Source organism: Vicia villosa, linkage group LG4 (assembly GCF_029867415.1).
Source record: "Vicia villosa cultivar HV-30 ecotype Madison, WI linkage group LG4, Vvil1.0, whole genome shotgun sequence".
Lineage (NCBI taxonomy): Eukaryota > Viridiplantae > Streptophyta > Magnoliopsida > Fabales > Fabaceae > Vicia > Vicia villosa.
The window spans coordinates 133460980-133486479 of NC_081183.1; the positions used below are offsets into that span (position 1 = coordinate 133460980).

At 36.0% G+C, this 25500-nt stretch overlaps 3 protein-coding genes across 3 annotated transcripts; all 3 read right to left on the reverse strand.

The window, feature by feature from the left end:
* Window positions 1-3119: 3119 nt before the first annotated feature.
* LOC131597898 (uncharacterized) lies at window positions 3120-3929 on the reverse strand. The gene has a single exon (XM_058870558.1). The coding sequence runs from the start codon at window positions 3927-3929 to the stop codon at window positions 3120-3122; it is 810 nt and encodes a 269-aa protein (XP_058726541.1).
* Window positions 3930-8694: 4765 nt separating this feature from the next.
* LOC131599705 (disease resistance response protein Pi49-like) lies at window positions 8695-9564 on the reverse strand. Its single transcript, XM_058871977.1, has 2 exons — window positions 9283-9564; window positions 8695-9188 (listed from the first exon to the last, which is right to left on the reverse strand). Exons 1-2 carry the CDS (start codon window positions 9461-9463, stop codon window positions 8893-8895), a joined length of 477 nt encoding a protein of 158 aa, XP_058727960.1. The 5' UTR covers window positions 9464-9564; the 3' UTR covers window positions 8695-8892.
* Window positions 9565-13602: 4038 nt separating this feature from the next.
* Window positions 13603-14405, reverse strand: LOC131599706 (disease resistance response protein Pi49-like). The gene is made up of 2 exons (XM_058871978.1): window positions 14182-14405; window positions 13603-14086 (listed from the first exon to the last, which is right to left on the reverse strand). Exons 1-2 carry the CDS (start codon window positions 14360-14362, stop codon window positions 13791-13793), a joined length of 477 nt encoding a protein of 158 aa, XP_058727961.1. The 5' UTR covers window positions 14363-14405; the 3' UTR covers window positions 13603-13790.
* Between the last annotated feature and the right edge of the window lie 11095 nt (window positions 14406-25500).

Below are 25500 nucleotides of genomic sequence, written 5' to 3' on the forward strand. Positions count from 1 at the left end.
GACACACACCGACTCGAGCTATAGGTACACGACTACTCCGCGTCATTACCTGCACGTTACCAACGAAGGGTAACATTCAAACAGAAGGGGTGAGATATCATTCATTATAAATAAGTGTATGATAATATTCAAAGCGGAGAAATAATCATACATCGGTCACCACTTCTCAACATATATCACTTACTACTATTCACATCATTCAACATCTTACCGACAACAATAATATCAATCTCAATTAAGGCATACCTAGTCGATTATCACATATGCTCAACGAAACAACCATCAAATCGACACAAGATAACATTCATGTTATGCACACACAAATATTCCAATACGACTCATCATACGACTTTACTTATGCAACTCGAACAATGCAAATGCATGTGGTACCATTGGAGTAAAACTCTCGTCTCAAACAATTGCCATTGGGCCGTCTCAAACATCCGCCACAAGGGCCGTCTCAAACATTTTCCACAAGGGCCGTCTCAAACAATGCAAAGAATGTGACTCAATGATGCACATTCACAATCACACTTAACGACATAATCGACTCGAACAACATAATCTACGTAAACGACATGATCAACTTAAACGACATAATCAATTCCGGATATCCAATGTCAACAAAATCCAATTCAAGAAATATTCCAAGAGTTTTCAAAGTTATACAAAGCATATTCAATAGAAAGACATCAATTAGGGCTTCACGTAGGTCCAAACGGCACTTAAAAAGGAGTTACGGTTCAAAAGTTACATCCTTTTAAAGTTTAGAAAAAGTTCTGCAAAACAGGGTTCGCGGCGCCAACAAACTTCGCGGTGCGAACTGAGTGAATCAAATATTCCTAAGTTTCTGCCAAGAAGTTCGCGGCGCAAATAAAGTTCGCGGCGCGAACTGAACGAATCCAATTTTCCTGAGTTTCTGCCAAGCAGTTCGCGGCGCCAACAAAGTTTGCGGCGCGAACTGGCGATTTTCAGAAAATCCCAAACACAGAAAACAACATACGAATCCCATCCCAAATCCCCTAAACTCAACCCAATCATGTTGGAAAACACCAACCATCACGAACAACAATAGAATACATGTTATAAACACAAATATAACACATATTATGGATCTTCTAACATCATAACATCATCAAACATCAATTAAAACACATTTCAAATCATAAATTCATACATTTGTTCATAAACCCTAACATCTCTACACACAACTTCCATAGATACAAACATACAATCAAATCCCACCCAAAATATCATCATACATCCCTTTAGCATGAAAGAATCCCACCCTTAACTTAGGTTTGGATTGAAGACAACTCTAGCTTCAATATTGAGATTCCCCTCTTTCTCTTCACTCTACTCTTCTCTTCTTTCACAACTTTGTTAAAATGAGCTTCTAAGTCTAAAACCCTTAAAACCATTGTTTTGTTTAACTTACTATCTTTCTCATTACTAATGGGCCTTAAATCATACCCTACACCTACTAATGCTACCTTAAGCCCAATAACTCTCCTAATTTATTAACTTATATTATTTACCATAAAACCCCACAAATAACGCCAATATCGCACAAGCACTCAATTAACACATAGTTTAGTAAAACAAAAAACATATCATAACATGACATAATTAAATAAAACACGCAAACTAAAAACGGGCGTTATAATTCTCCCCCACTTAGAATATTTTCGTCCTCGAAAATTACCTCAAACAAAAAGCTCAGGATACGACTCGCGCATCTTGCTCTCCAACTCCCACGTCAAACTTTCACCGGTAGCACCCGACCAAACGACCTTCACCAAAGCAATCTCTTTGCCTTTAAGCGTCTTCGTCCCGCGATCCTCAATCCTTATAGGCATAGTCTCCACCGTGAGATTCTCCCGCACTTGCACATCGTCCATATGAATCACATGCGAAGGATCCGAAACATACTTCCGAAGTTGCGACACATGAAACACGTCATGCAAATTCGAAAGATTAGGCGGTAAGGCCACTCTATACGCCACATTACCAACTCTCTCGGAAATTTGATATGGTCCGATAAAACGAGGAGTTAGCTTCTTCGACTTCAAGGCTCTTCCCACACCAGTCGTTGGCGTAACTCTTAAAAATACATGATCACCAGCTTGGAATTCCAAATCCTTCCTCCTCTTATCATGGTAACTCTTCTGCCTACTCTGAGAAGCCTTCATCTTCTCCCGAATCAACTTAACCTTCTCGGTAGTCTCTCGCACAATCTCAGGTCCAAGTACTACACTCTCGCCAGAATCATGCCAACACAACGAAGTCCTACATCTCCGACCATACAATGCCTCAAAAGGTGCCATTCCAATACTCGAATGGTAACTATTGTTGTATGTGAACTCGATCAATGGAAGATAAGTATCCCACGTACCTCCCTGCTCAAGAACACAAGATCTCAACAAATCCTCCAAAGGTTGAATCGTTCTCTTCGTTTGACCATCGGTCTGAGGATGATACGTCGAACTCAACCTCAACTTAGAACCCAACGCCACTTGCAAACTCTTCCAAAAATCTAAAGTGAACCTCGGATCTCTATCTGAAACAATACACAAAGGAACACCATGCAACTTCACAATCACACGGACATAAATTTCCGCCAACTTCACAATCATCCTTTAAGAAAGACCAACAATTCTTCACAGAAAGGAGAGTAAAACCATCTGGCCCCGGGCTTTTCGAACCTTCACAATTCCACACCGCCTCCTTTAATTCCTCTTCGGAGAACGGAAGCTCGAGAGAAGCACTATCCCCCCTACTCAAAGATTTGAATGAAACGTTCTCTAAAACCGGCCTACTAACACAATCCTCCTTGAACTTGTCATTGAAATGACGCCAAACTTCTTCCTTAACCTCATCTACTTTAACATAGATTCCACTACTAGTGGAGATGGAGCTAAGATGATTCCTCCTCCTCCTTTCTTTCATTACCCTATGGAAGAATTTACTATTAGAATCTCCATCATTAAGCCACTTTAATCTAAATTTTTGAATAAGCATATTCTCCTTAATTTTGAGATTTAACCAAAATCTACTACTAGCCTTTCTTTTGATAGCTTGAACCTCATTACTAACATCATCACAATCATCTGCCTCATTCAATTCTCTAACCCCTCCTCCACTTCCAAATCATATTTTCCAAAAACCACTTTATTCCACCACTTGAGTATATCCTTTATAATACAAAATTTCTCCTTTAAAATAAAATCTCCTCTACCACTAACTATAATCGCCTTCCATTCTACCTCAACAAAAAGCATGAAATCTTTATTATGGAACCATTCGTTATTAAACTTGAACGGTTTCGGACCCCAATCCTCCTTATCAACAACCAACCACACAGAACAATGATCCGACACATCTCTTTGCTCAATTAATTGACCCACCACTCCCCAAGAAGAAACAATGTTTCCATCAAGAATGAAGCGATCCAACCTACTCTTGGATTTTCCGTCCGCGCTAAACCAACTATATTTTTTCCCTTTGCATGGAACATCTATCATGCCACAATCATCAATGAAATTAGAAAACTCCCTCCATTCCAATTTATTAGCCGAAATAGAAGTTCTGAATCTCTCACTTCTCTTCTTAATAGCGTTAAAATCGCCTCCAAATAACCAATCCCCATCCTTATATTTATCCTTTATATCTACCATATCCTTCCACAATGAACGCTTCAAGGACAAGTTGCAAGAAGAATAAACATTAATACAATAATAAAATTTATTCCTCCAACTAACCTTGACACCAAGATAACCCGGCCCACGAAAACTCAACACCACCGATAAGGAACTAGCTTTCCACAAAGTAAGGATTCCGCCCGACATACCTTCCGACTCAGAAAAAGAAAAATCACAATCCGAATTGCCCCAAAAGCTTCTCGCCACCACTTCCGAAATATGACTCATTTTAGTTTCTTGAATGAAAAACAAGTCCGCCTTGTCCCTTTGAATAATACTACTAATCCGCTTTCTATTAATCCTACTACCCCTTCCCCTTATATTAAGAGATCCAACAATCATTGCAAAGAGGTATGATTCGCATTCCCTCCTAATGAACTCCGCGTCTCCTTATTTTTTAGTTCACTCGATACCACCCCTAAATTAGATATGGCCTTCCAAAGTTTATCCCCCGAGACAATACCGAAATTACTAAGGATCCTTTGGTTACATCTAATAAAGTCTGAGTCCGCCGCACTGTCTACACAGCAAACAACCCCACTAGCCAACACACTGGCACCTGCATTAGAACCGGAAATAGCACCAAAATCCTTCGAACACAACTTCTCAACGGCAGCATCCTGTCTCCGATGCCCTTCCTTTCCAACAAACTCAGCCACAACTCCTTTTTCCTTCCCTAACCTCTTCTTAACCCCCCTGGACTTACTGTTTTTCGAATGGCCTGCTAGCAGAGACACTCTCCGTCTCCTTCTATGCTTACCGGTAATGCTTTCTCCGCCAACAACCCCGCACTTCGACGGAAAAATCACAACAGAATCAAGCTCTATGCCCCTTCCACTGCCAGCAACCAAATCTATCTTCTCCATCACTGAGTCAGCGACCCGGGTGTCCTCGGACCTGAACACCGAAACAGTTTGACTCTGCATATCATTCTGAGAATTCTTAGGGGAAATACCCTCCATAGATTGCTCAATACCAACCCTAGAGATGCCCTGCTCTACAACAAATCCAAACACATCCTTCACCACTGTCGCAGCGCTACTTGGAACACGCCTAGTAGCAGCTATATCAGACATAAAACACCCATTAACACTTTCAATGCTTTGTCAAAAACACCGTCAGGACTAGTAGCTACTGTAGGGATAGGCGGAACCTGTTCAGCAGAGACAGACTCAAAAATCCTATCAGAATTTCCAACCTCCTTCTGCCCTATGACATTACCCGCTCCCATTTCTGAAAATTGTTCTATGCTATCGGACAACATAGCAAACTCAGACCCTACTCCCTCATCAGACGAACTAATAACCCAATCATCCTCTGAAACAGAGGAACCCACCGACTTCACACAGTTCGATGAAACTATCTTAAGCCGAACAGCACCATAAATGTCTTCCCTTAGAACAAGAGGGAACACTTTATCATCAATAATAGCTTGAAAAGAAGACGGTACAAAGAACGAAGAAGCGACTTTCACCATTATTCTCGCTACGTCCAGAAAATCGCCTTTCGAAGTATGCTCATCTATGCACACAAAAGTTCATATCGTGTCAGCTATCCCCATAAAAAAGTCAGAAGACCAAGCATGAGCCGGAATTCCGAAGATTCGAATCCACACCACTCTACTATCATCGACTTTAGCATCCTCACCCGATAAGGTCTTCAATATACCCCTCCTCCAGCAAACACAAATTACCACCCATCGGAGAAACTTTAATCGCGAAAAAGCCTTCCATCTCGAAGTGAGTCTGAATATTATATGCCGAGCCCGGTACAATAACCTTACCAACGTAAGCTTTGTTTAACCTCATCCTATCCTCTTCCTTCGACATGTAACAGAAACTCAGCCCTTGTTCTTCTTTCTTACGACTACAGTTTTCCCTCTCCTTGTTGACAACCTCAGCGAAACTCCGATTATCCCTCCACATCTCCTTCCTGCCCACATTGCGATTAACAGAAACCACTTCTTTCTCCTTACCCTTAGAGCCTCCAACAGTAACATTCCTCTGATACCGCGGTATATTAGCATGAATTTTCTTACCATAAATGATCACATTATCTATCTGCACCGCCAACAAACGCTCATCCTCCACTTCCACGAATCTCGCAAAGCCGAACCTCTTCCCAATATTGTTCCTCCTTGGTGAAATTGAAACCTCTACCACTCTACCAATACACCCAAACAACTCGAACAACTCCTTAGACACAGAGAATTCAAGAATTTCAGAAAAGTAAATAGAAGTCACTTGTTCCTCCTTCAGCCCCTTAAAGTTCAAATTTTTTCCACCATAGGGAAACGTATCCCACCGAGGTTTCCAACTGTGAAATAGTCTTCTGTTTTTGACCTCCATCCACCCTCCCCCTCTAACAGCATATCGATACTCTCTCATGATAGAACCCAAAAGCGAACCACCCTAAATCATAATCTCAAAACCTCCACCGCAGACCGCAAAAGCGAAAATGCAGAGCGAAACAAAATCTGAAAGACACAAACCTACCAGGTGACGACGCCGTGCAGAAGAAGACCGGCGAACCCTAAGTGCCTTAAATCAGTATCTGAACCCACCCCCCTCCAACAAGGTCCCTGAGCCCTAAAGCCAGGAGTTTAAACCGAAATTGAGAAGATGGAAGGTACCTTTCTAAGAGCCACTATAGGGATCCACTGGAGAGAGCACGAAAAAGCACCGTCGGAGAACCTGCTGGGAATCGCATTTCAAATCGCTTGCCGGAAGAACTTATTTAACACAAAATTATTTAACACTATAAAAATTATTTTTTAAAAAAGCCAAAACAAACGGTCCCAATATAAAAAAGATTTTAAACTCCAATATTGATTAGACATTAAATTAGAAAATAAATTATATATAGTAACGTATCGAATTTTATAATTGGTTTTATTGATTTTAGATCAAACTTTAATAAACATGATAAAATACACGATTTAAGTTAAATTTGATAAAATAAAATAGATTTTTATTAGAGTTATAATTAGTTTATTTATATTTAGTTTTTTTTATATTTAGTTTATAAAGTGTAATATAATTATACTTTTTAGTATAGTTTATTTAGTTAATTTTTTAATTAGAGTTATTTAGTTTAGTTATTTGATATTAATTAATGAATTTTACTAAGTAATTTCAATTAATCTTATTAATTACTTCTTTTCTTTTGCATTTTGGTTATTTTCATTTCTTATTTTACACTTAGATCTATTGGGGTAGTTTGATTTTACCTTTATTTCTTTACATTTATCCGCAATATCCCCATTCGACAAAGTGTACTCTCATCCACATGACATTGTAATAATTTTATCGATTTTCATTTATTTTTATTTGTTTGTTAATCAAGATTATGATATATTAAAATCAATCATTTTCATAAAAAGATAAAAACAAATTTGATCCAACGTTGGATTTTTTTTCTAAATTAAACACAAAAAATGAATGCAATGCAAGTGCTTGATCTAACATCGAGTATCTCTGCTATATACCTCAAATGATTTCTTAATAAATTCAAACGCTTGATTCAATGTTAAGTCATTTATCTTCCGGGAAAATCGTTTTCTTAAGAAAATAGGATCGAATGGACGAGCGTGAAGTATTTCCTAACTCTTCCTAAATTAATCAGATACGAGTTTCTTGACTTAGTCATTCAAATAATTATGATCCAACTAAAGTACTTTTAAATAAGTAAGTTTAGTTTAACTAAAGAAACGACAAACGAGCAAGTGAGAAGTATTTCCTACATTTCTCACAAGTAATTGAATACGAGCTAAGTAGTTTGGTCATGATACTCATATGCTGATAACGAGTTAAGACTGGAATCATCTCATTCTTTTCAATAAAAGGGTTAAATGGGCGGGATGGAAGTATTTACAATCTTTCCCTAAGTGTTGAATACGAGCTGTAAAACTCAGATATTTGACACTCGTATCTTATAAAATCAACTTAACCAATCAAACTTGTTTCTTCGCGGTGTGTGACCTTGAAAACCTTTTTAGAAATGAGTGTTTTGAACCATTTAGACGCGAAACAAACAAAGGACTCAACCTCTAAGATTGAGCAGTAATCAAAAGATTGAACGCTCAAAATGTCTAACGCATCATTCTTTAAAAGCAATCAACCAACACATGTTTTTTTTACTATGAACTGTGTGGTTTTTAAATTCTTATTGTAGCTAACGATACGTAGGAGCGGGACCCAACATCTCGTCAGACTCAATAAACTAAAAAAACCCTTGTTTTCTTTTCTCGCAATAAGTAGAGTATCACTGTTAGCTCCATGATTTTGGGATTGGCAGAATTTTGCTAAAACATGGTGCTTGAAAGATGTTAAGCCAGATGTCATAATATCTTGATCTCTTGATACAACTGAGTATGGACTTACATTAAAAATCAGATGTCCTGACTGATGTTGTGACAATTGAACCAGAAGATCAGTACACGCTGTTTGAAATCTTGATAGATTTAATTTGTTTAAATTTATTCTGTGATATTTCCTTTGGATAAATCTCATTGATTTACGCAGGTCAAGAAGATTTAATTTGGAACAAAGGAATCAAATCTCCACCAGAATTAAAGTTTTTAAAATTAGATGATTAAGACAATATTTGTTTTCAAGATTCAAAAAGATTTCTCTGCAGAGTTTTTGCAACTCTTAGCTTGTGGATCATGTAAAGTGTTTTGAAGCCTATGAACTGCTGAAGACTATTTAAAGAGATCCCTAGACCTAATGTAACCAAGTCTTTCACAATTGTAAAATTAGGGAAAGGTTAGAAAGCTTAGGTTTTGAGAGTCTCTTGTGTTTGATGAATTCAAGAAATGATCAAATGATGTTTGATGAATTCAAGCAATCCATTAAGAAGAAGGTCACCATGAATGATCATGGAAGAACGACGTATTTCTTAAGAGTTGAAGTTAAACATAACATAAATGAAATTTTCATTAATCATGAGAAGTATGCTAAAGAAAATTAGAACAACAATATTAAAAACCAAGTAAACAGAAATAGATGAAGAATTATTATCATTTATTGGATAGGTAGAAAATGACTAACAATCTCACACTCACACTTCCGCAACATAAGGAAAAGGAAATAAAAACATTACATCCGCACCCAAATTAAGCACACTAGATATTTAGTATAATGTGTCACAACAAACCATGTATAAAGCAAACACTTGATGATTATATGTTTTACTTGTAATCAGGATTAGCCACACAGTAACCCTCGAGAGCCTTGAAAAGACCATCACCCTTAGCTTTATCCTTCTTAAGTTGCTCTTCACTTGGAGCAGCATCACCTTTTGTGAAGTATGTCACAATCAGCTTTGCAATGGATCCTCCATTTGGTCCTGCAAACAATTTAGCCTCAAATAAGATCTTCTCAACTGTGTCTGGAAGCCCAGCACCTCCAACTATGCTGTAGTTGTAATTCCAGTTAACAGCATCTACTAACTCAATTTTGTGCAACACATGTTTGGTTTCACCATCTGCACATATAATTATGGAGTTTCTTTTAAATAAAATGAAATTAAAAAAGAATGAAAATTGCAATTAAAACTTTATATATGTACGTATACTGACCTTCAACGAAAGTGATTTTTTTTATCGTTCCAGCATCGCCGTTTCCTTCAACAACTTCAATACTTTTGATGTCATCAATAACTTTTGGGATAAGAGTGTTAGCATCTGTAACATGAGCTTTGTGAAGTATAGCAGGTGCTACAACAGAAGTTTTTTCATCATCAAAAGTGAAAACACCCATGATTTATAATGCTAGCTAGAATGAGAAATAATAAATTAATAATTTAGAAGATGCTTGGCTAGCTGTGAGATTTATGAGTGGAGTTATGTCTAGTATTTATAGGAACTAAACATGTATTTCTTAGAATTTAGATGGCCAATAGATGAAAATGATGACTAATATCAGGTCGTGGGGAATATTTTTCTTCACATGCTACATGAACTTGGATAATACTTTTCAATCTTGAACAACATGTGTAGTTGGAAAATATTAATTGCTTAAGAAAAATCTTAGAGAGACTATTTGGTAATAAAGGGCTTTGAAGTATAGCTAGGAAATTAAGTTATTTTATATGGGCCTACGCATTAAATATGACAAAATACAGCGTTTGAGTTCAATGTGATAAAATACAGTAAAATATTTTATGGAATTTATATATTCTTTTAATTATTCATTTTTAATAAATTAAAAATTTAAATTAATCAAAATTTAAAATATAAAGTTTTGGGATCAAAAGGGTTCAAACACCAACCTTTTTTTATCCCTAAGAGGCTAAGAATGGTCCATGTATTTTATATTTATTAACACAATGATTTTCTATATTTTTAAGTGTCATATGATTCATTTTTCTTGTTTGTCATATTAATGACTCTTGGAACATGTTAAAAAGAATGTTAGACTAAAAATTCATTTAAATATCAAATTTTGTAAAATAATATTTGATTATATTAAGATATTTAAGTTTTTTATAATGTTTAATTTTGTATAGTTTTATATATTTTAAAAAATGGTTTGTGATTTTAGTGAGTATGATTTTTTATTTAAATATTATTTATTTTATAATAGAGTTTAATAATAGTACACTGCCAGTATAAAAAAAATTACACATATATTCAATTAGAATATCTTAAAGTGTCAAATCATAAATGATTTGTAAATTTTACAGTGTGACTTGGTGCTTTACATGGTCGTCATTGATTGACAGTGTAAAAAAACTTTACACTGTCAATGCACCATCCCTTTTCTCTTTAATAACATATAGAAACTTCCAAACACATTTAATAATATTCAATATTATATAATTTACAATAGTTTAAAATCATTTGTTAATTTAGTCTGTATGGCTTTTTATTTAAATATTCAAACTTAAAATGTCCTAAAAGTCGTCACTTTTATAAAAGCCACTCATTTTTTCTAGTTTGTCTTTCTCAAAACTATATTTCTCAATTTCTAACCCAACCCACTTATTGAGACATACCTCTCAATTGTTGGCTTGCGATCTTGTTCTACACTGGTGGCAGAAAGCGAATTTTACACCCTTTATCTAGACAGATTACAGCTGTTATTATTTAGTGTTAATTCAAAGGGTGAGATATGCGAAAAAAATTTCATTTTAATTTTAAAACAGGTGTTAAAAGTGATATATTACATCCTATTTTATTTAAAATGGGTGTAAAATATCATATATTGACATTGAATTTCAACGCATTTACGTCATAATTTAACTAAATCGAGTGTAAAATGAATGATATTTACAAAGAATGTAAACGACTTTACACCCTATTTTAGATATGTCAGGTGTATAATATTTGATAATTACATTGACATACAATGAATTTACACCTTATATTAGATACAACGGGTGTAAAATATCCCAATATACTTTTAACACTTTTTTGAAAATTCATTAAACCAATTTTTTTAGATATTCCTGATAATTCGATAAACAAAAAAAGCTAACAAAAACAAACAGATTATGTCATCTTCATGTATCTAGTACCAACAAGTTATACCTCAAACAAAAATTATATCCATAAGAAAAAACAATCACTTTTTTCATCTATCATAGGTGTGTGTGTGAGTAGGTTTGTGTGTGAGTGTGTGTTTTTTTTTCAATGGCTTTCGTTTTGGATTAAATGTTCTTTTAGATTTTGCTTTTCAACCATTTGCAAAACAAAATGATTCCAAAGTTGTTGGATGTAGTCATGTTACTGTTTTTAATATGATGAGGTGTCTGTGTCTATCTTTTTTTTGGAAGAATAAAAAATTCTATATATTTCCAAAAATAGTTATATACAAAGCGATCCATAGGGTCCAACAAACAACTACTAAAGAACAAAATCTACAACCATATCATAGAAAGAAAGGAGCAATCATTCCTCTAAGATTTGGTTTTCTCCACATCCTATTTTGAAAAAGGGTTAAATATGATTGTTGTTCTCTAAATATTGCACATTTCACTTTTTAGTTCCTCAAAATATTTCTTTCAAGGAATGGTCTTTCTAAATATTTGCATTCATATTTTTGGTCCCTCTTGCAATTTAGCGACGATTTTTACAACTTAACGACAAAATTAACGACAGTTTTAACGAGTATTTACTACTTAACGATTGAATTAGCGACGGTTTTAGTTAGAGGAAAAAAATGTGGACGAAAAATTTTAGAAAAACTATTTATTAAAAGAAATTTTTCTTAAAAAAATTAAAAAATAAAAAATGAAATATTTAGGAGTACCACAATCATATTTAGCGCTTTGAAAAAAATTCACATTTTGGTGTTTAGAAAATAACAAATTTTGTAAACAAGTCAAAGTAAGTTGGAAGTATTCAAAATATTCACAATATATTCACTCTTTCTGATTCACATTTTCAAAATAAGACTAAATTTGGGAGTCTTGCTTTTATAATATTTGTACTACTACCATTCAACTTGTACGAAAAATATTGCACTCTAGTATCTTTCTATATCAGAAATATTGCAATCTCATGACGCCAATCAAGAATGCTTAATTTAATTATACTATTAATTAGTTAGAAATAGTACTTATGTTAGTTAAGGAATATTAATTTTTGGCTACCCTTGTTAAAATAGAGTAATTTACGCTCGTAAGTGATGTGCACAAATACAATTTTCTCATATAAAAGTAAAATTTTAAAATCAAATATTTATTACATCATTTAATCATAATTTTTTTTACTAATGTAAATTTCGAGATAGTGAAAACTTTCAACAAAAATTTCAGATATAGAATTAAGTCATATTTATTTAGACTAAACCATTTGTTAAAGAATCAAACTGTTATATTTAGTATAAATAAAAAAAATCTTTTTTTTTTTTGTTTTTTGCAAAAAAAATGATTTTTTTTTATTTTCTAAAAAATATTGACTTTTTTAAGTAACCCAATTTTACTGTAATTTCAAAAAAAATAATCAATTTTACTGTATTTAAAAAGCGATTTTACCTTATTTTCTAAAAACACCTGGTTTTATTGTATTTTTGGAAAACTCGATTTGACTGTATTTTTTAAAAGACTCGATTTACAGTATTTTCAAAAACTCGATTTTGCCTTATTTTCAAAAAACCTGATTTTATTATATTTTCAAAAACTTGATTCTACTGTATTTGTAAAAAAACTAAATTTACTGTATTTTCAGCAAAACCCAATTTTATTGTATTTTTAAAAAAACTCGATTTTACAGAATTTTTCAGAAGACGTGATTTTATTATATTTTCAAAAAACTCGATGTTACTGTGTTTTTAGAAAAATCGATTTACTGTATTTTGAAAAAAACTCGTTTTTACTATATGTACAAAAAAACTCGATTTCTGATAATGATGAATTATTTTGCAAACACAACACTTATTGAGTGCTATTACTGGCACTTTTCACACGAGATTTCTGACTCAGTTAAATGAAAAGAAATTGTGATTGCTTGTGCCAACTTCTCTAGAACTTCATTTGAGTCTGCTTTTCTTTATTGTAATGTCACATTTTTACTGTAGTGTGAATTGAACATGGTTTATGTTTTTTTGAGAAGAGAATGATGAAATATTTGTGCAAATGCATAGTTAATTGAATTCTATGAGCATCACTTACACACGAGATTTCAGACTCTTGACCTTGAAATAACTTTTGATATAAACAAGAAATGGTTGCCATTCTAACACGTAGATGACTTGATTTTTACAAGAAATGGTCAAATCATATTTGATGAGTTCAAGCAATATATTAAGAAGAAGTTCACGATGAATGATCTTGGAAGAATGTCGTATTTGTTAGGAGTTGAAGTCAAGCATGACATAAATGAAATTTTCATTCATCATGAGAAGTATGCTAAAGAAAATTAGAACAACTATATAAAAAACCAAGTAAACATAAATAGATGAAGTATTATTATCATTTATTGGGTAGGTAGAAAATGACTTACAATCTCACACTCACACTTCCGCAACATAAGGAAAAGGAAATAAAAACATTACATCCGCACCCAAATTAAGCACACTAGATATTTAGTATAATGTGTCACAACAAACCATGTATAAAGCAAACACTTGATGATTATATGTTTTACTTGTAATTAGGATTAGCCACACAGTAACCCTCGAGAGCCTTGAAAAGACCATCACCATTAGCTTTATCCTTCTTGAGTTGCTCTTCACTAGGAGCCGCATCACCTTTTGTGAAGTATGTCACACTCAGCTTTGCAATGGATCCTCCATTTGGTCCTGCAAACAATTTAGCCTCAAATAAGATCTTCTCAACTGTGTCTGGAAGCCCGGCACCTCCAACTATGCTATAGTTGTAATTCCAGTTAACAACATCTACTAACTCTATTTTGTGCAACACATGCTTGGTTTCACCATCTGCATATGATAATTATGGAGTATCTTTTAAATAAAATGAAATTAAAAAAGAATGAAAATTGCAATTAAAACTTTATATATTTGCGTATACTGACCTTCAACGAAAGTGGTTTTTTTGATAGTTCCAGCACCGCCGTTTCCTTCAACAATTTCAATACTTTTGATGTCATCAATAACCTTTGGGATAAGAGTGTTAACATCTGTAACATGAGCTTTGTGTAGTATAGCAGGTGCTACAACAGAAGTTTTTTCATCTTCAAAAGTGAAAACACCCATGATTTATAATGCTAGCTAGAATGAGAAATAACAAATTAATAATCTAGAAGATGCTTGGCTAGCTGTTTTTTTTTGTAAGCAAGTTTCATTAATGAGAACAAAAGTTCACGGAACAAGATTACAAAAGACACGGGAAAAGCCGCGGAAGGAAAATTACCCATCAATTGAGACCTAACTTAAGTAATACAAAGGGTTTTTGTCGAACTCATAAAAGTTACAATTGGTATGGAGAATATTCCCAATAAAAGACCACCTCCATAAAAGCGCTTTACAACTCCAAACGACATCACGGGTGTTCCACACCGCATTCTTGAAAATAATGCCATTCTTGACAAGCCATATACTCCAAATAATGGCCATCCAAATACACCCCATCTTACTTTTGCTAAGTTTCTTTGATTTACAAAAAGAAAACCAAATCCAAAAACTCTCCTTAATATCCGCCCCTTTGTAATTGGACAAACCAATCCAAATAGCCATTTCCTTCCAAACCTCATCCACCTTTCGGCAACTCAAGAAAAGATGAAGGGTAGATTCTAAATAATCCTCACAAACAACACAACAAAGAATAGAGGTAGAAGATAAAATACCTCGAGACAATAAGGAATCCTTTGTTGCAATCCTATACTTGAAGCATCTCCATCCAAACGCTTTTACTTTTAAAGGAATGTCTCCCTTCCAAAGAAGATAAGTAACAAAATCAAAGCGATTAGGAGGTCTGAAAATCAAAACCCCGTTACGGATGGCACCATAGCAAGAAGAGACGGAAAAAGAGTCATGTCCCAACAGACGCCAAACCGCTCGGTCTCTCATACCATAATCCGACGAAAAAACCGCATCAAGCCGGTGAAAATCCAACAAATCCCACAAGGCGATCAAATTGCCTTCCAAACCTTTCGGGACTAAGGGAATCCCCAAGTCATTCCACACCCACACATAACCATCCCACGCTCCCATGCAAGCAACGGAAACATCCTGTAAAAGAGAGATAGCAAAAAGAGACGGAAATAACAAATTTAAAATTCCCTCCTCTAACCAAGAGGAATGCCAAAAAGATGTAGAGTAACCATAACCAAGGCGAAAAGAAACATTATTAGCAAAAAAGTCCCTGGACAACCTTTTATCCAAGGACAAGATATCCGACCACCAAACCGACTTCGAACTATACTTATCAATTTTCCTCCTTCAATAATCATCCTAAGCTTTATATCACCGTAACGAGCTTTAAGCATCATATACCAAATAGAATTAGACTCCTCCAAAATTCTCCACTTTCACTTACAAAGGAGAGCCAAATTAAAAACTTCAAGACTCTTCAAACCTAACCCTCCTTTATCTATCGGAGTGCAAACATCTTCCCAATGCACCCAATGAATACTTTTCTTCTCCTCCACACCACCCCAAAGGAAATTACTTTGAATTCTATTAATCTCCCGAATCACCTTTTTAGGAGCCAAATAAAATGAAAGAGTAAAAATGGGTAAACTACCTAACACCGATTTCAAGAGAGTCATTCTTCCCCCAAAGCTAAGCCACCTCCCATTCCACGTGCTCAACCGTTTCCTACTATTATCCACCAAAGGGTTCCAAAAATTAATCCTTTTAGGATTAGAACCAATGCGAATACCAAGAAAAGAAAATTCCTTTTCCTCCCTTTTACAAGAAAGAAAGGAAGTTGCCACCTCCAAGAACCTAGCATTAATATTTATACCAATGAGCTTACTCTTATTAAAATTAATTCCAAGACCCAACACCATCTCGAAACCTCTCAACACCGCTTTAATGGCCCATAAGTGCTTCCAACTACCATCTCCAACCAATAAAGTGTCATCCGCAAATTGAAGCACATCTACAAAACAATTTCCTTTAACATTAAAACCAACAAAATTCCCATTTTCCACCGCCTTGTTAACCATAACTTTAAGACCTTCCGCTACGATCACAAAAAGGAAAGGAGATAAGGGATCACCTTGCCGGAGTCCCCGTTCCACCACAAACTCTTTTGTGGGACTACCATTAACGAGAACCGACATTTTACTAGTGAAGATTAATACGTCCATCCATTTCATCCACACATCCCCAAAGCCCATCCTTATCAACATAAATTTAAGAAAATTCCAACTCACCTTATGATACGCCTTTTCAAAATCCACTTTAAAGAGAAGACAATCCCTCCCTTCCTTTGTGGAAAAATCAACCACTTCGTTCGCCACAAGAACCCCATCTAGCAATTGGCGACCCGGAACAAAAGCGCTTTGGCAAGAAGAAATGATAGAATGCAAAACTCTTTTAATCCTACCGGCCAACACTTTCGAAATAACCTTATAAATGCAACCCACCAAACAAATTGGGCGATAGTCGTCCAACCCCAATGGGTTAGAAGACTTAGGAATCAAAGATAAAAACGAAGAGGTAATAGCTTTAGAAAACACACCTCCCGAATGTAACTCTTTGAAACAAGCAACCAAATCATCCTTTAAGAAAGACCAACAATTCTTCACAAAAAGGAGAGTAAAACCATCTGGCCCCGGGCTTTTCGAACCTTCACAATTCCACACCGCCTCCTTTAATTCCTCTTCGGAGAACGGAAACTCGAGAGAAGCGCTATCCTCCCTACTCAAAGATTTGAATGAAACGTTCTCTAAAACCGGCCTACTAACACAATCCTCCTTGAACTTGTCATTGAAATGACGCCAAACTTCTTCCTTAACCTCATCTACTTTAACATAGATTCCACTACTAGTGGAGATGGAGCTAAGATGATTCCTCCTCCTCCTTTCTTTCATTACCCTATGGAAGAATTTACTATTAGAATCTCCATCATTAAGCCACTTTAATCTAGATTTTTGAATAAGCATATTCTCCTTAATTTTGAGATTTAACCAAAATCTACTACTAGCCTTTCTTTTGATAGCTTGAACCTCATTACTAACATCATCACAATCATCTGCCTCATTCAATTCTCTAATCCCCTCCTCCACTTCCAAATCATATTTTCCAAAAACCACTTTATTCCACCACTTGAGTCTATCCTTTATAATACGAAATTTCTCCTTTAAAATAAAATCTCCTCTACCACTAACTATAATCGCCTTCCATTCTACCTCAACAAAAAGCATGAAATCTTTATTATGGAACCATTCGTTATTAAACTTTAACGGTTTCGGACCCCAATCCTCCTTATCAACAGCCAACCACACCGAACAATGATCCGACACATCTCTTTGCTCAATTAATTGACCCACCACTCCCCAAGAAGAAACAATGTTTCCATCAAGAATGAAGCGATCCAACCTACTCTTGGATTTTCCGTCCGCGCTAAACCAACTATATTTTTTTCCTTTGCACGGAACATCTATCATGGCACAATCATCAATGAAATTAGAAAACTCCCTCCATTCCAATTTATTAGCCGAAATAGAAGTTCCGAATCTCTCACTTCTCTTCTTAATAGCGTTAAAATCGCCTCCAAATAACCAATCCCCATCCTTATATTTATCCTTTATATCTACCATATCCTTCCACAATGAACGCTTCAAGGACAAGTTGCAAGAAGAATAAACATTAATACAATAATAAAATTTATTCCTCCAACTAACCTTGACACCAAGATAACCCGGCCCACAAAAACTCAACACCACCGATAAGGAACTAGCTTTCCACAAAGTAAGGATTCCGCCCGACATACCTTCCGACTCAGAAAAAGAAAAATCACAATCCGAATTGCCCCAAAAGCTTCTCGCCACCACTTCCGAAATATGACTCATTTTAGTTTCTTGAATGAAAAACAAGTCCGCCTTGTCCCTTTGAATAATATACTACTAATCTGCTTTCTATTAATCCTACTACTCCTTCCCCTTATATTAAGAGATCCAACAATCATTGCAAAGAGGTATGATTCGCATTCCCCCTAATGAACTCCGCGTCTCCTTATTTTTTAGTTCACTCGATACCACCCCTAAATTAGATATGGCCTTCCAAAGTTTATCCCCCGAGACAATACCGAAATTACTAAGGATCCTTTGGTTACATCTAATAAAGTCCGAGTCTGCCGCACTGTCTACACAGCAAACAGCCCCACTAGCCAACACACTGGAACCTGCATTAGAACCGAAAACAGCACCAAAATCCTTCGAACACAACTTCTCAACGGCAGCATCCTGTCTTCGATGCCCTTCCTTTCCAACAAACTCAGCCACAACTCCTTTTTCCTTCCCTAACCTCTTCTTAACCCCCCTGGACTTACTGTTTCTCGAATGGCCTGCTAGCAGAGACACTCTCCGTCTCCTTCTATGCTTACCGGTAATGCTTTCTCCGCCAACAACCCCGCACTTCGCCGGAAAAATCACAACAGAATCAAGCTCTATGCCCCTTCCACTGCCAGCAACCAAATCTATCTTCTCCATCACTGAGTCAGCGACCCGGGTGTCCTCGGACCTGAACACCGAAACAGTCTGACTCTGCATATCATTCTGAGAATTCTTAGGGGAAATACCCTCCATAGATTGCTCAATACCAGCCCTAGACATGCCCTGCTCTACAACAAATCCAAACACATCCTTCACCACTGTCGCAGCGCTACTTGGAACACGCCTAGTAGCAGCTATATCAGACATAAAACACCCATTAACACTTTCAATTGCTTTGTCAAAAACACCGTCACGACTAGTAGCTACTGCAGGGATAGGCGGAACCTGTTCAGCAGAGACAGACTCAAAAATCCTATCAGAATTTCCAACCTCCTTCTGCCCTATGGCATTACCCGCTCCCATTTCTGAAAATTGTTCTATGCTGTCGGACGACATAGCAAACTCAGACCCTACTCCCTCATCAGACGAACTAATAACCCAATCATCTTCTGAAACAGAGGAACCCACCGACTTCACACAGTTCGATGAAACTATCTTAAGCCGAACAGCACCATAAGTGTCTTCCCTTAGAACAAGAGGGAACACTTTATCATCAATAATAGCTTGAAAAGAAGACGGTACAACGAACGAAGAAGCGACTTTCACCATTATTCTCGCAACGTCCAGAAAATCGCCTTTCGAAGTATGATCATCTATGCACACAAAAGTTCCTATCGTGTCAGCTATCCCCATAAAAAAGTCAGAAGACCAAGCATGAGCCGGAATTCCGAAGATTCGAATCCACACCACTCTACTATCATCGACTTTAGCATCCTCCCATTTCTTTATATCTGTAAACCAAGTCCTCCACCACGTCTCGCCTTCTCCGATAAGGTCTTCAATATACCCCTCCTCCATCTCCTCCAGCAAACACAAATTACCACCCATCAGAGAAACTTTAATCGCGAAAAAGCCTTCCATCTCGAAGTGAGTCTGAATATTATATGCCGAACCCGGTACAATAACCTTACCAACGTAAGCTTTGTTTAACCTCATCCTATCCTCTTCCTTCGACATGTAACAGAAACTCAGCCCTTGTTCTTCTTTCTTACGACTACAGTTTTCCCTCTCCTTGTTGACAACCTCGGCGAAACTCCGATTATCCCTCCACATCTCCTTCCTGCCCACATTGCGATTAACAGAAACCACTTCTTTCTCCTTACCCTTATAGCCTCCAACAGTAACATTCCTCTGATACCGCGGTATTTTAGCATGAATTTTCTTACCATAAATGATCACATTATCTATCTGCACCGCCAACAAACGCTCATCCTCCACTTCCACGAATCTCGCAAAGCCGAACCTCTTCCCAATATTGTTCCTCCTTGGTGAAATTGAAACCTCTACCACTCTACCAAATCACCCAAACAACTCGAACAACTCCTTAGACACAGAGAATTCAAGAATTTCAGAAAAGTAAATAGAAGTCACAAGTTCCTCCTTCAGCCCCTTAAAGTTCAAATTTTTTCCACCATAGGGAAACGTATCCCACCGAGGTTTCCAACTGTGAAATAGTCTTCTGTTTCTGACCTCCATCCACCCTCCCCCTCTAACAGCATATCGATACTCTCTCATGATAGAACCCAAAAGTGGACCACCCTAAATCATAATCTCAAAACCTCCACCGCAGACCGCAAAAGCGAAAATGCAGAGCGAAACAAAATCTGAGAGACACAAACCTACCAGGTGACGACGCCGTGCAGAAGAAGACCGGCAAACCCTAAGTGCCTTAAATCAGTATCTGAACCCACCCCCCCCCCCCCCAACAAGGTCCCTGAGCCCTAAAGCCAGGAGTTTAAACCGAAATTGAGAAGATGGAATGTACCTTTCTAAGAGCCACTATAGGGATCCACCGGAGAGAGCACGAAAAATCACCGTCGGAGAACCTGCTGGGAATCGCATTTCAAATCGCTTGCCGGAAGAACTTATTTAACACAAAATTATTTAACACTATAAAAATTATTTTTTAAACAATCCAAAACAAACGGTCCCAATATAAAAAAGATTTTAAACTCTAATATTGATTAGACATTAAATTAGAAAATAAATTATATATAGTAACGTATCTAATTTTATAATTGGTTTTATTGATTTTAGATCAAACTTTAATAAACATGATAAAATACACGATTTAAGTTAAATTTGATAAAATAAAATAGATTTTTATTGGAGTTATAATTAGTTTATTTATATTTAGTTTTTTTTATATTTAGTTTATAAAGTGTAATATAATTATACTTTTTAGTATAGTTTATTTAGTTAATTTTTTAATTAGAGTTATTTAGTTTAGTTATTTGATATTAATTAATGAATTTTACTAATTAATTTCAATTAATCTTATTAATTACTTCTTTTCTTTTGCATTTTGGTTATTTTCATTTCTTATTTTATGTAACGCACCGAATTTAATTAATTATTTAATTAAATTGATCGAGGATTTATTCATTGGAATTAGTTGGAGTCGAGGTTTATCGGTATTATTCTAAAGGCGTAATTTGGATTAATATGTTATTTTGAGCAGTTAAGTTGTGGTCGGATTTATTAGTCGGATTAGTCAGAGAAGTACAATTGCGAGTTGGTATTAATTAAGTTAAGGAGCAATTGTAGTTGGGGAATATTATTGGGAATAATATTCGTTATGTTATGTGATTATTCAATTACGTGTATTATTCGGATTAATTGAGTGATTAAAGAGATGTTATTAATTGGGCCTAAGTGGAAAGAATATAACACAATGGGTGGGTTATGGGTTAAGCCCATTAGTGAGAAAAGATAGTAAGAGTTAGGGTTTTAGAGATTAAACCTCATAACTCATTTTGTGGAAAAGAAGAGAAAGAAGAGAGGAAGAGAAGAAAGCTATGGCATGAAGAAAGGGATGACTCCATTGAAGATGAGGCTTTGCTAAGGTAAGGGTGGGGTTCTTACTCTCTAAGGGTTGGCATGATGATGTTTATGGTGGGTTAGATTGTATGTTATTCTCCATGGATGTGTGAGTTTGAAATTGTTAGGGTTTATGATAGAATCCATGAAATTGTGTCATTAATCATGTTGTTGATGTTTGTATGTGAGCCCATGACTAGAAATAAGTTTAGGAACCTTACATGTGTGCTAAATTTGCTTTCAAATGATGTATGGATGGTGTATGGGTTAATGGGTGTTCTATGAGGGGATTAGGGAAGAAAAATGGTGAAATCTGAGTTTTCACGCATCTTAGGTCGACCTATGCAGAACCTGAGTCGACCAAACAGTACAGAAAGCCAAAAATCTATTCTTCCTTCAGTTAGGTCGACCTAAAGGAGTTTTGAGTCGACCTAAAGTAGTTTACGTCGACCTGGGAGATGTTTGCGTCGACCTAGGGGTTCAATTTTGAGCAGATTTTGTAAAGACCATAACTTTTGATCCGTAACTCCGTTTTAGGCGCCGTTCGAAGCGTTGGAAAGCTAACGCAATGAACTATACCATGAAGAAATAAAATGATCCATATGATATAGTTTCCTATTATGTTTATTAGGATTAAGTGGTGAACTATGTTGTGTTAATATATGAAGTATCCTCTTTGCGATGAATTGACATGACTATGTTGTAGTATAACTTGATGTATGTTTTCTTATGATGATACAATGTTATTGAGATGATGATAAGTAACTTCCTTATGATGAATGAGATAATGATGTGTGTGATGATATGCATGATTAATAAAGATGTTGTATGCTATATGCGATTAATTGTGCGTATTTGATATGTATGAGTCGACGATGATGCCATGCGATGACTTAACAATATATATATGAAATTGAATATAATGTATTATGATGATTATTTAAATTAAGGAATATGATGAATGTGTTGATGTTGTTGGCAATATGATGAATTGTTGATGTTTGTTATAATATGATGAATTTGTGGTTGTTGTTAACATGATGAATTTGTTGTCGTTGTCGCTAGTATGTGGAAATTGTTGTTGTTGTCGTAGACCCTATGGTCACTAATGATAATTTGTATTATGTTGATAAGAATGAAGTTGAATAGATGTTGTATGCCGATATGATGTGATGATGTGATTGAGATGTGGTAAATTACTATTATACGGTTATTGCCATAGAACCTTGGCATTGAGTTGATGTTGTTTAGTTGATGTGGTTATGTTGTTTAAGCTGATTATTTCGTTCAAGTTGATTATGTCGTTTAAGTTGATTAAGTGGTTTAAGTTGTGTTTGTGGATGTGCATCATTTGAGTCGCATCCATTGCATTGTTTGAGACGGCCCTTGTGGCAAATGTTTGAGACAACCCTTGTGGCAAATGTTTGAGACGGCCCTTGTGGCAAATGTTTAAGACGGCCCAATGGAAAACTGTTTGAGACGGGAGTTTTACTCCAATGGTACCACATGCATATGCATAAGTTTGAGTCACATTCGAGTCGCATTTGAATTGCATTTGAATTGTGTTTGGATTGTTGAGATGACGAGGTGTTTTTTGTGATGTGATAATGATATGTTTGTTGTGACGTATTTGATATCATACTTGTATATTTTAATATGTGATTAATGACATCGTTTCCGTTTTGAAAGTTGTATTATATTGATAAGTTGTTTTATGAGGAAACTTGTTGTGAGATGTTTTGTGATGCGAAGTGGTGAAATTATGTATGATCTATATCTCCTATATTATTTATCATACATTCCTTTATATTGTAAGATATCTCACCCCTTTGCTCATATTTCCCCTACCATGGGAAATGGGAAGGTACTCAAGATTAGTCGTGGATGATCGAGGTTATTGATGTGAAGTCTTTATGTTGCTTTATGGCAAGTCGAGTTGGTGTCCATTGCTCTGATACGTAGCACTCAGGGGGATTTGTAGTTATTACTTGATTGTTGTATTCTATGACGATATTTGTGTTGAGTTGAATTGAAAGATGTCTATGAGTTGAAATTGGAAGTTATTGGATAAAGTTTTGTTTCCGAATGCTATGTATCTTTGTTGATTACAATATGAGTATGTTTGTTTGTTTAAGTCGAATTGTGACATCCCATCTTTGATGAATATTTTTAAATGCACTCTGATTTCCGATTATATTTGCGGGGTAGATTTGGGGTGTTACAATAGTGGTATCAGAGCAGGTCAATCTGTCCGGCCAATTTTGTTTAATGATGTTTATTCCCGTGTACACGACGAGTGTGTGAAACACTGTCGGTACTTGTTGTTCTTCTGATCGTTTGTCTGCAGGAGTTGGTTTGAAGCTAAGTGGGGGAGAAGCTATGCTTCTCGGTTATGTTTCAGTTGTAGGACGTAGTATGCTACTGAGGGCGACAATGCAAGTGTTGTTGGAGTTTGTTGTTTCCTGAATCGAAGATGACTTGGATTTAAGATTTTTGTTGCTAATTAAGTGGAGCATCTCGAGGAAGAGGATGAGCAGGAATTTTTGATGTTCGCTTCTCGAAGGATGAGGAGCTATGTAGCGGTTGTTGGTATGCGAGCATGGTGCAAGTTCCTGATATGTCTAAAGGTAACTATAAGTAATGAGAATAAATTCTAGAAGATGGAATTTAGAAAGTGCGATGTTCCAGTGTTGCTGATGGACTGTGAAGTTATTAGTTGAGCAAACTTGCGTAAGATGTCGATGTGGGATCAGTGATTAAAAGAAGTATTGCTGTAAGATTGATGCGAGTGATTGAGGCAGTAGTAGAAGCCGTTGAAGTTGTTGAAACTTTTTGAAGCGCGAGTAAGAATTGGTAATGCGAAGAGATGAGTATGATTTCAATAATAAGAAGTGTGGATAATGGTGTACATGAATTTTGTTCTGATGTATCGTCAGAGGTGCTTAAGGAAGTAGCTGCAAGACGTCGGTGTTAGTTTTGTTCAGATGATTTTGGAAGATTAGTGAATTACGGAATCATATTACTTCTGATCATATGAGTACAAGTTGGAAAAGAACATTATTAATGTTGGTAATGATGGTTTATACTCCATTATGGTTGTCGGCTATCTATTGACAAATTGAGGACTTGATCACCCTTAATCTCTTGTTGATAGTAGACGAAATCGTGATTGAATGGTATAGACGTGTCTTGCTAGCTTGATAGTGCATAAAGGGATGAATGTTACATTGTGAAGATAGTTGTTCTCTAGTTGGTGGGAATTAACGGAAAAGTATCCATGAATAGTTGAGAAGTAATGAACAGGTCAGAGAAGCTGGTTTATAGGCGAGATAGCATCGCAAAGTGAAGGATTGAGAATGTCGAGTGAGCATCGATTTTGTGATGGATGTTTAAAGAAGTCTGAACTAGATTAAGAGTTATGAACCATACAATTGATAGAAAGATTTAACGTGGACGGTGACTTAAGATGGATTATCAGAGTTGCGCAGGGATGTGTAATGTGGCACAGTTGTCATGCATGTGTGTTTGTTAGAGATAGAAAATCAAGTATCAGAAGCCTAGAAGAATGGTATGTCTTGATCTACATGTTTGAGTTGGTGGCTGTTGAGGTAAGGACGACGTGCCAGAATATGGTATTTTCTCGTGAATACTTGCCGAGTTTATAAGGATGATATAAGGGATGTTAGTTGATGGTGGAGTTGAGTGTATTCGTCGAGTAATCTTGTTAAGTTGACGCTATAGTAATTTGGTTTCTGTTGTCGTTATATTGTTGTTGGACTCTGTAAGTAAGAAGTGATATTTTGTACTATGACTGAGTTGAGTATGCTGGCTACGTTGATATCACTATAG

Excerpts from the sequence above, each read along its gene's own strand:
- LOC131597898 (XM_058870558.1), bottom strand. The coding sequence starts at position 3,929 with ATGAGTCATATTTCGGAAGTGGTGGCGAGAAGCTTTTGGGGCAATTCG.
- LOC131599705 (XM_058871977.1), bottom strand. The coding sequence starts at position 9,463 with ATGGGTGTTTTCACTTTTGATGATGAAAAAACTTCTGTTGTAGCACCT. Across the intron at positions 9,189-9,282 it reads AAAAATCACTTTCGTTGAAG|ATGGTGAAACCAAACATGTG; the intron begins GTCAGTATACGT and ends TTATATGTGCAG.
- LOC131599706 (XM_058871978.1), bottom strand. The coding sequence starts at position 14,362 with ATGGGTGTTTTCACTTTTGAAGATGAAAAAACTTCTGTTGTAGCACCT. Across the intron at positions 14,087-14,181 it reads AAAAACCACTTTCGTTGAAG|ATGGTGAAACCAAGCATGTG; the intron begins GTCAGTATACGC and ends TATCATATGCAG.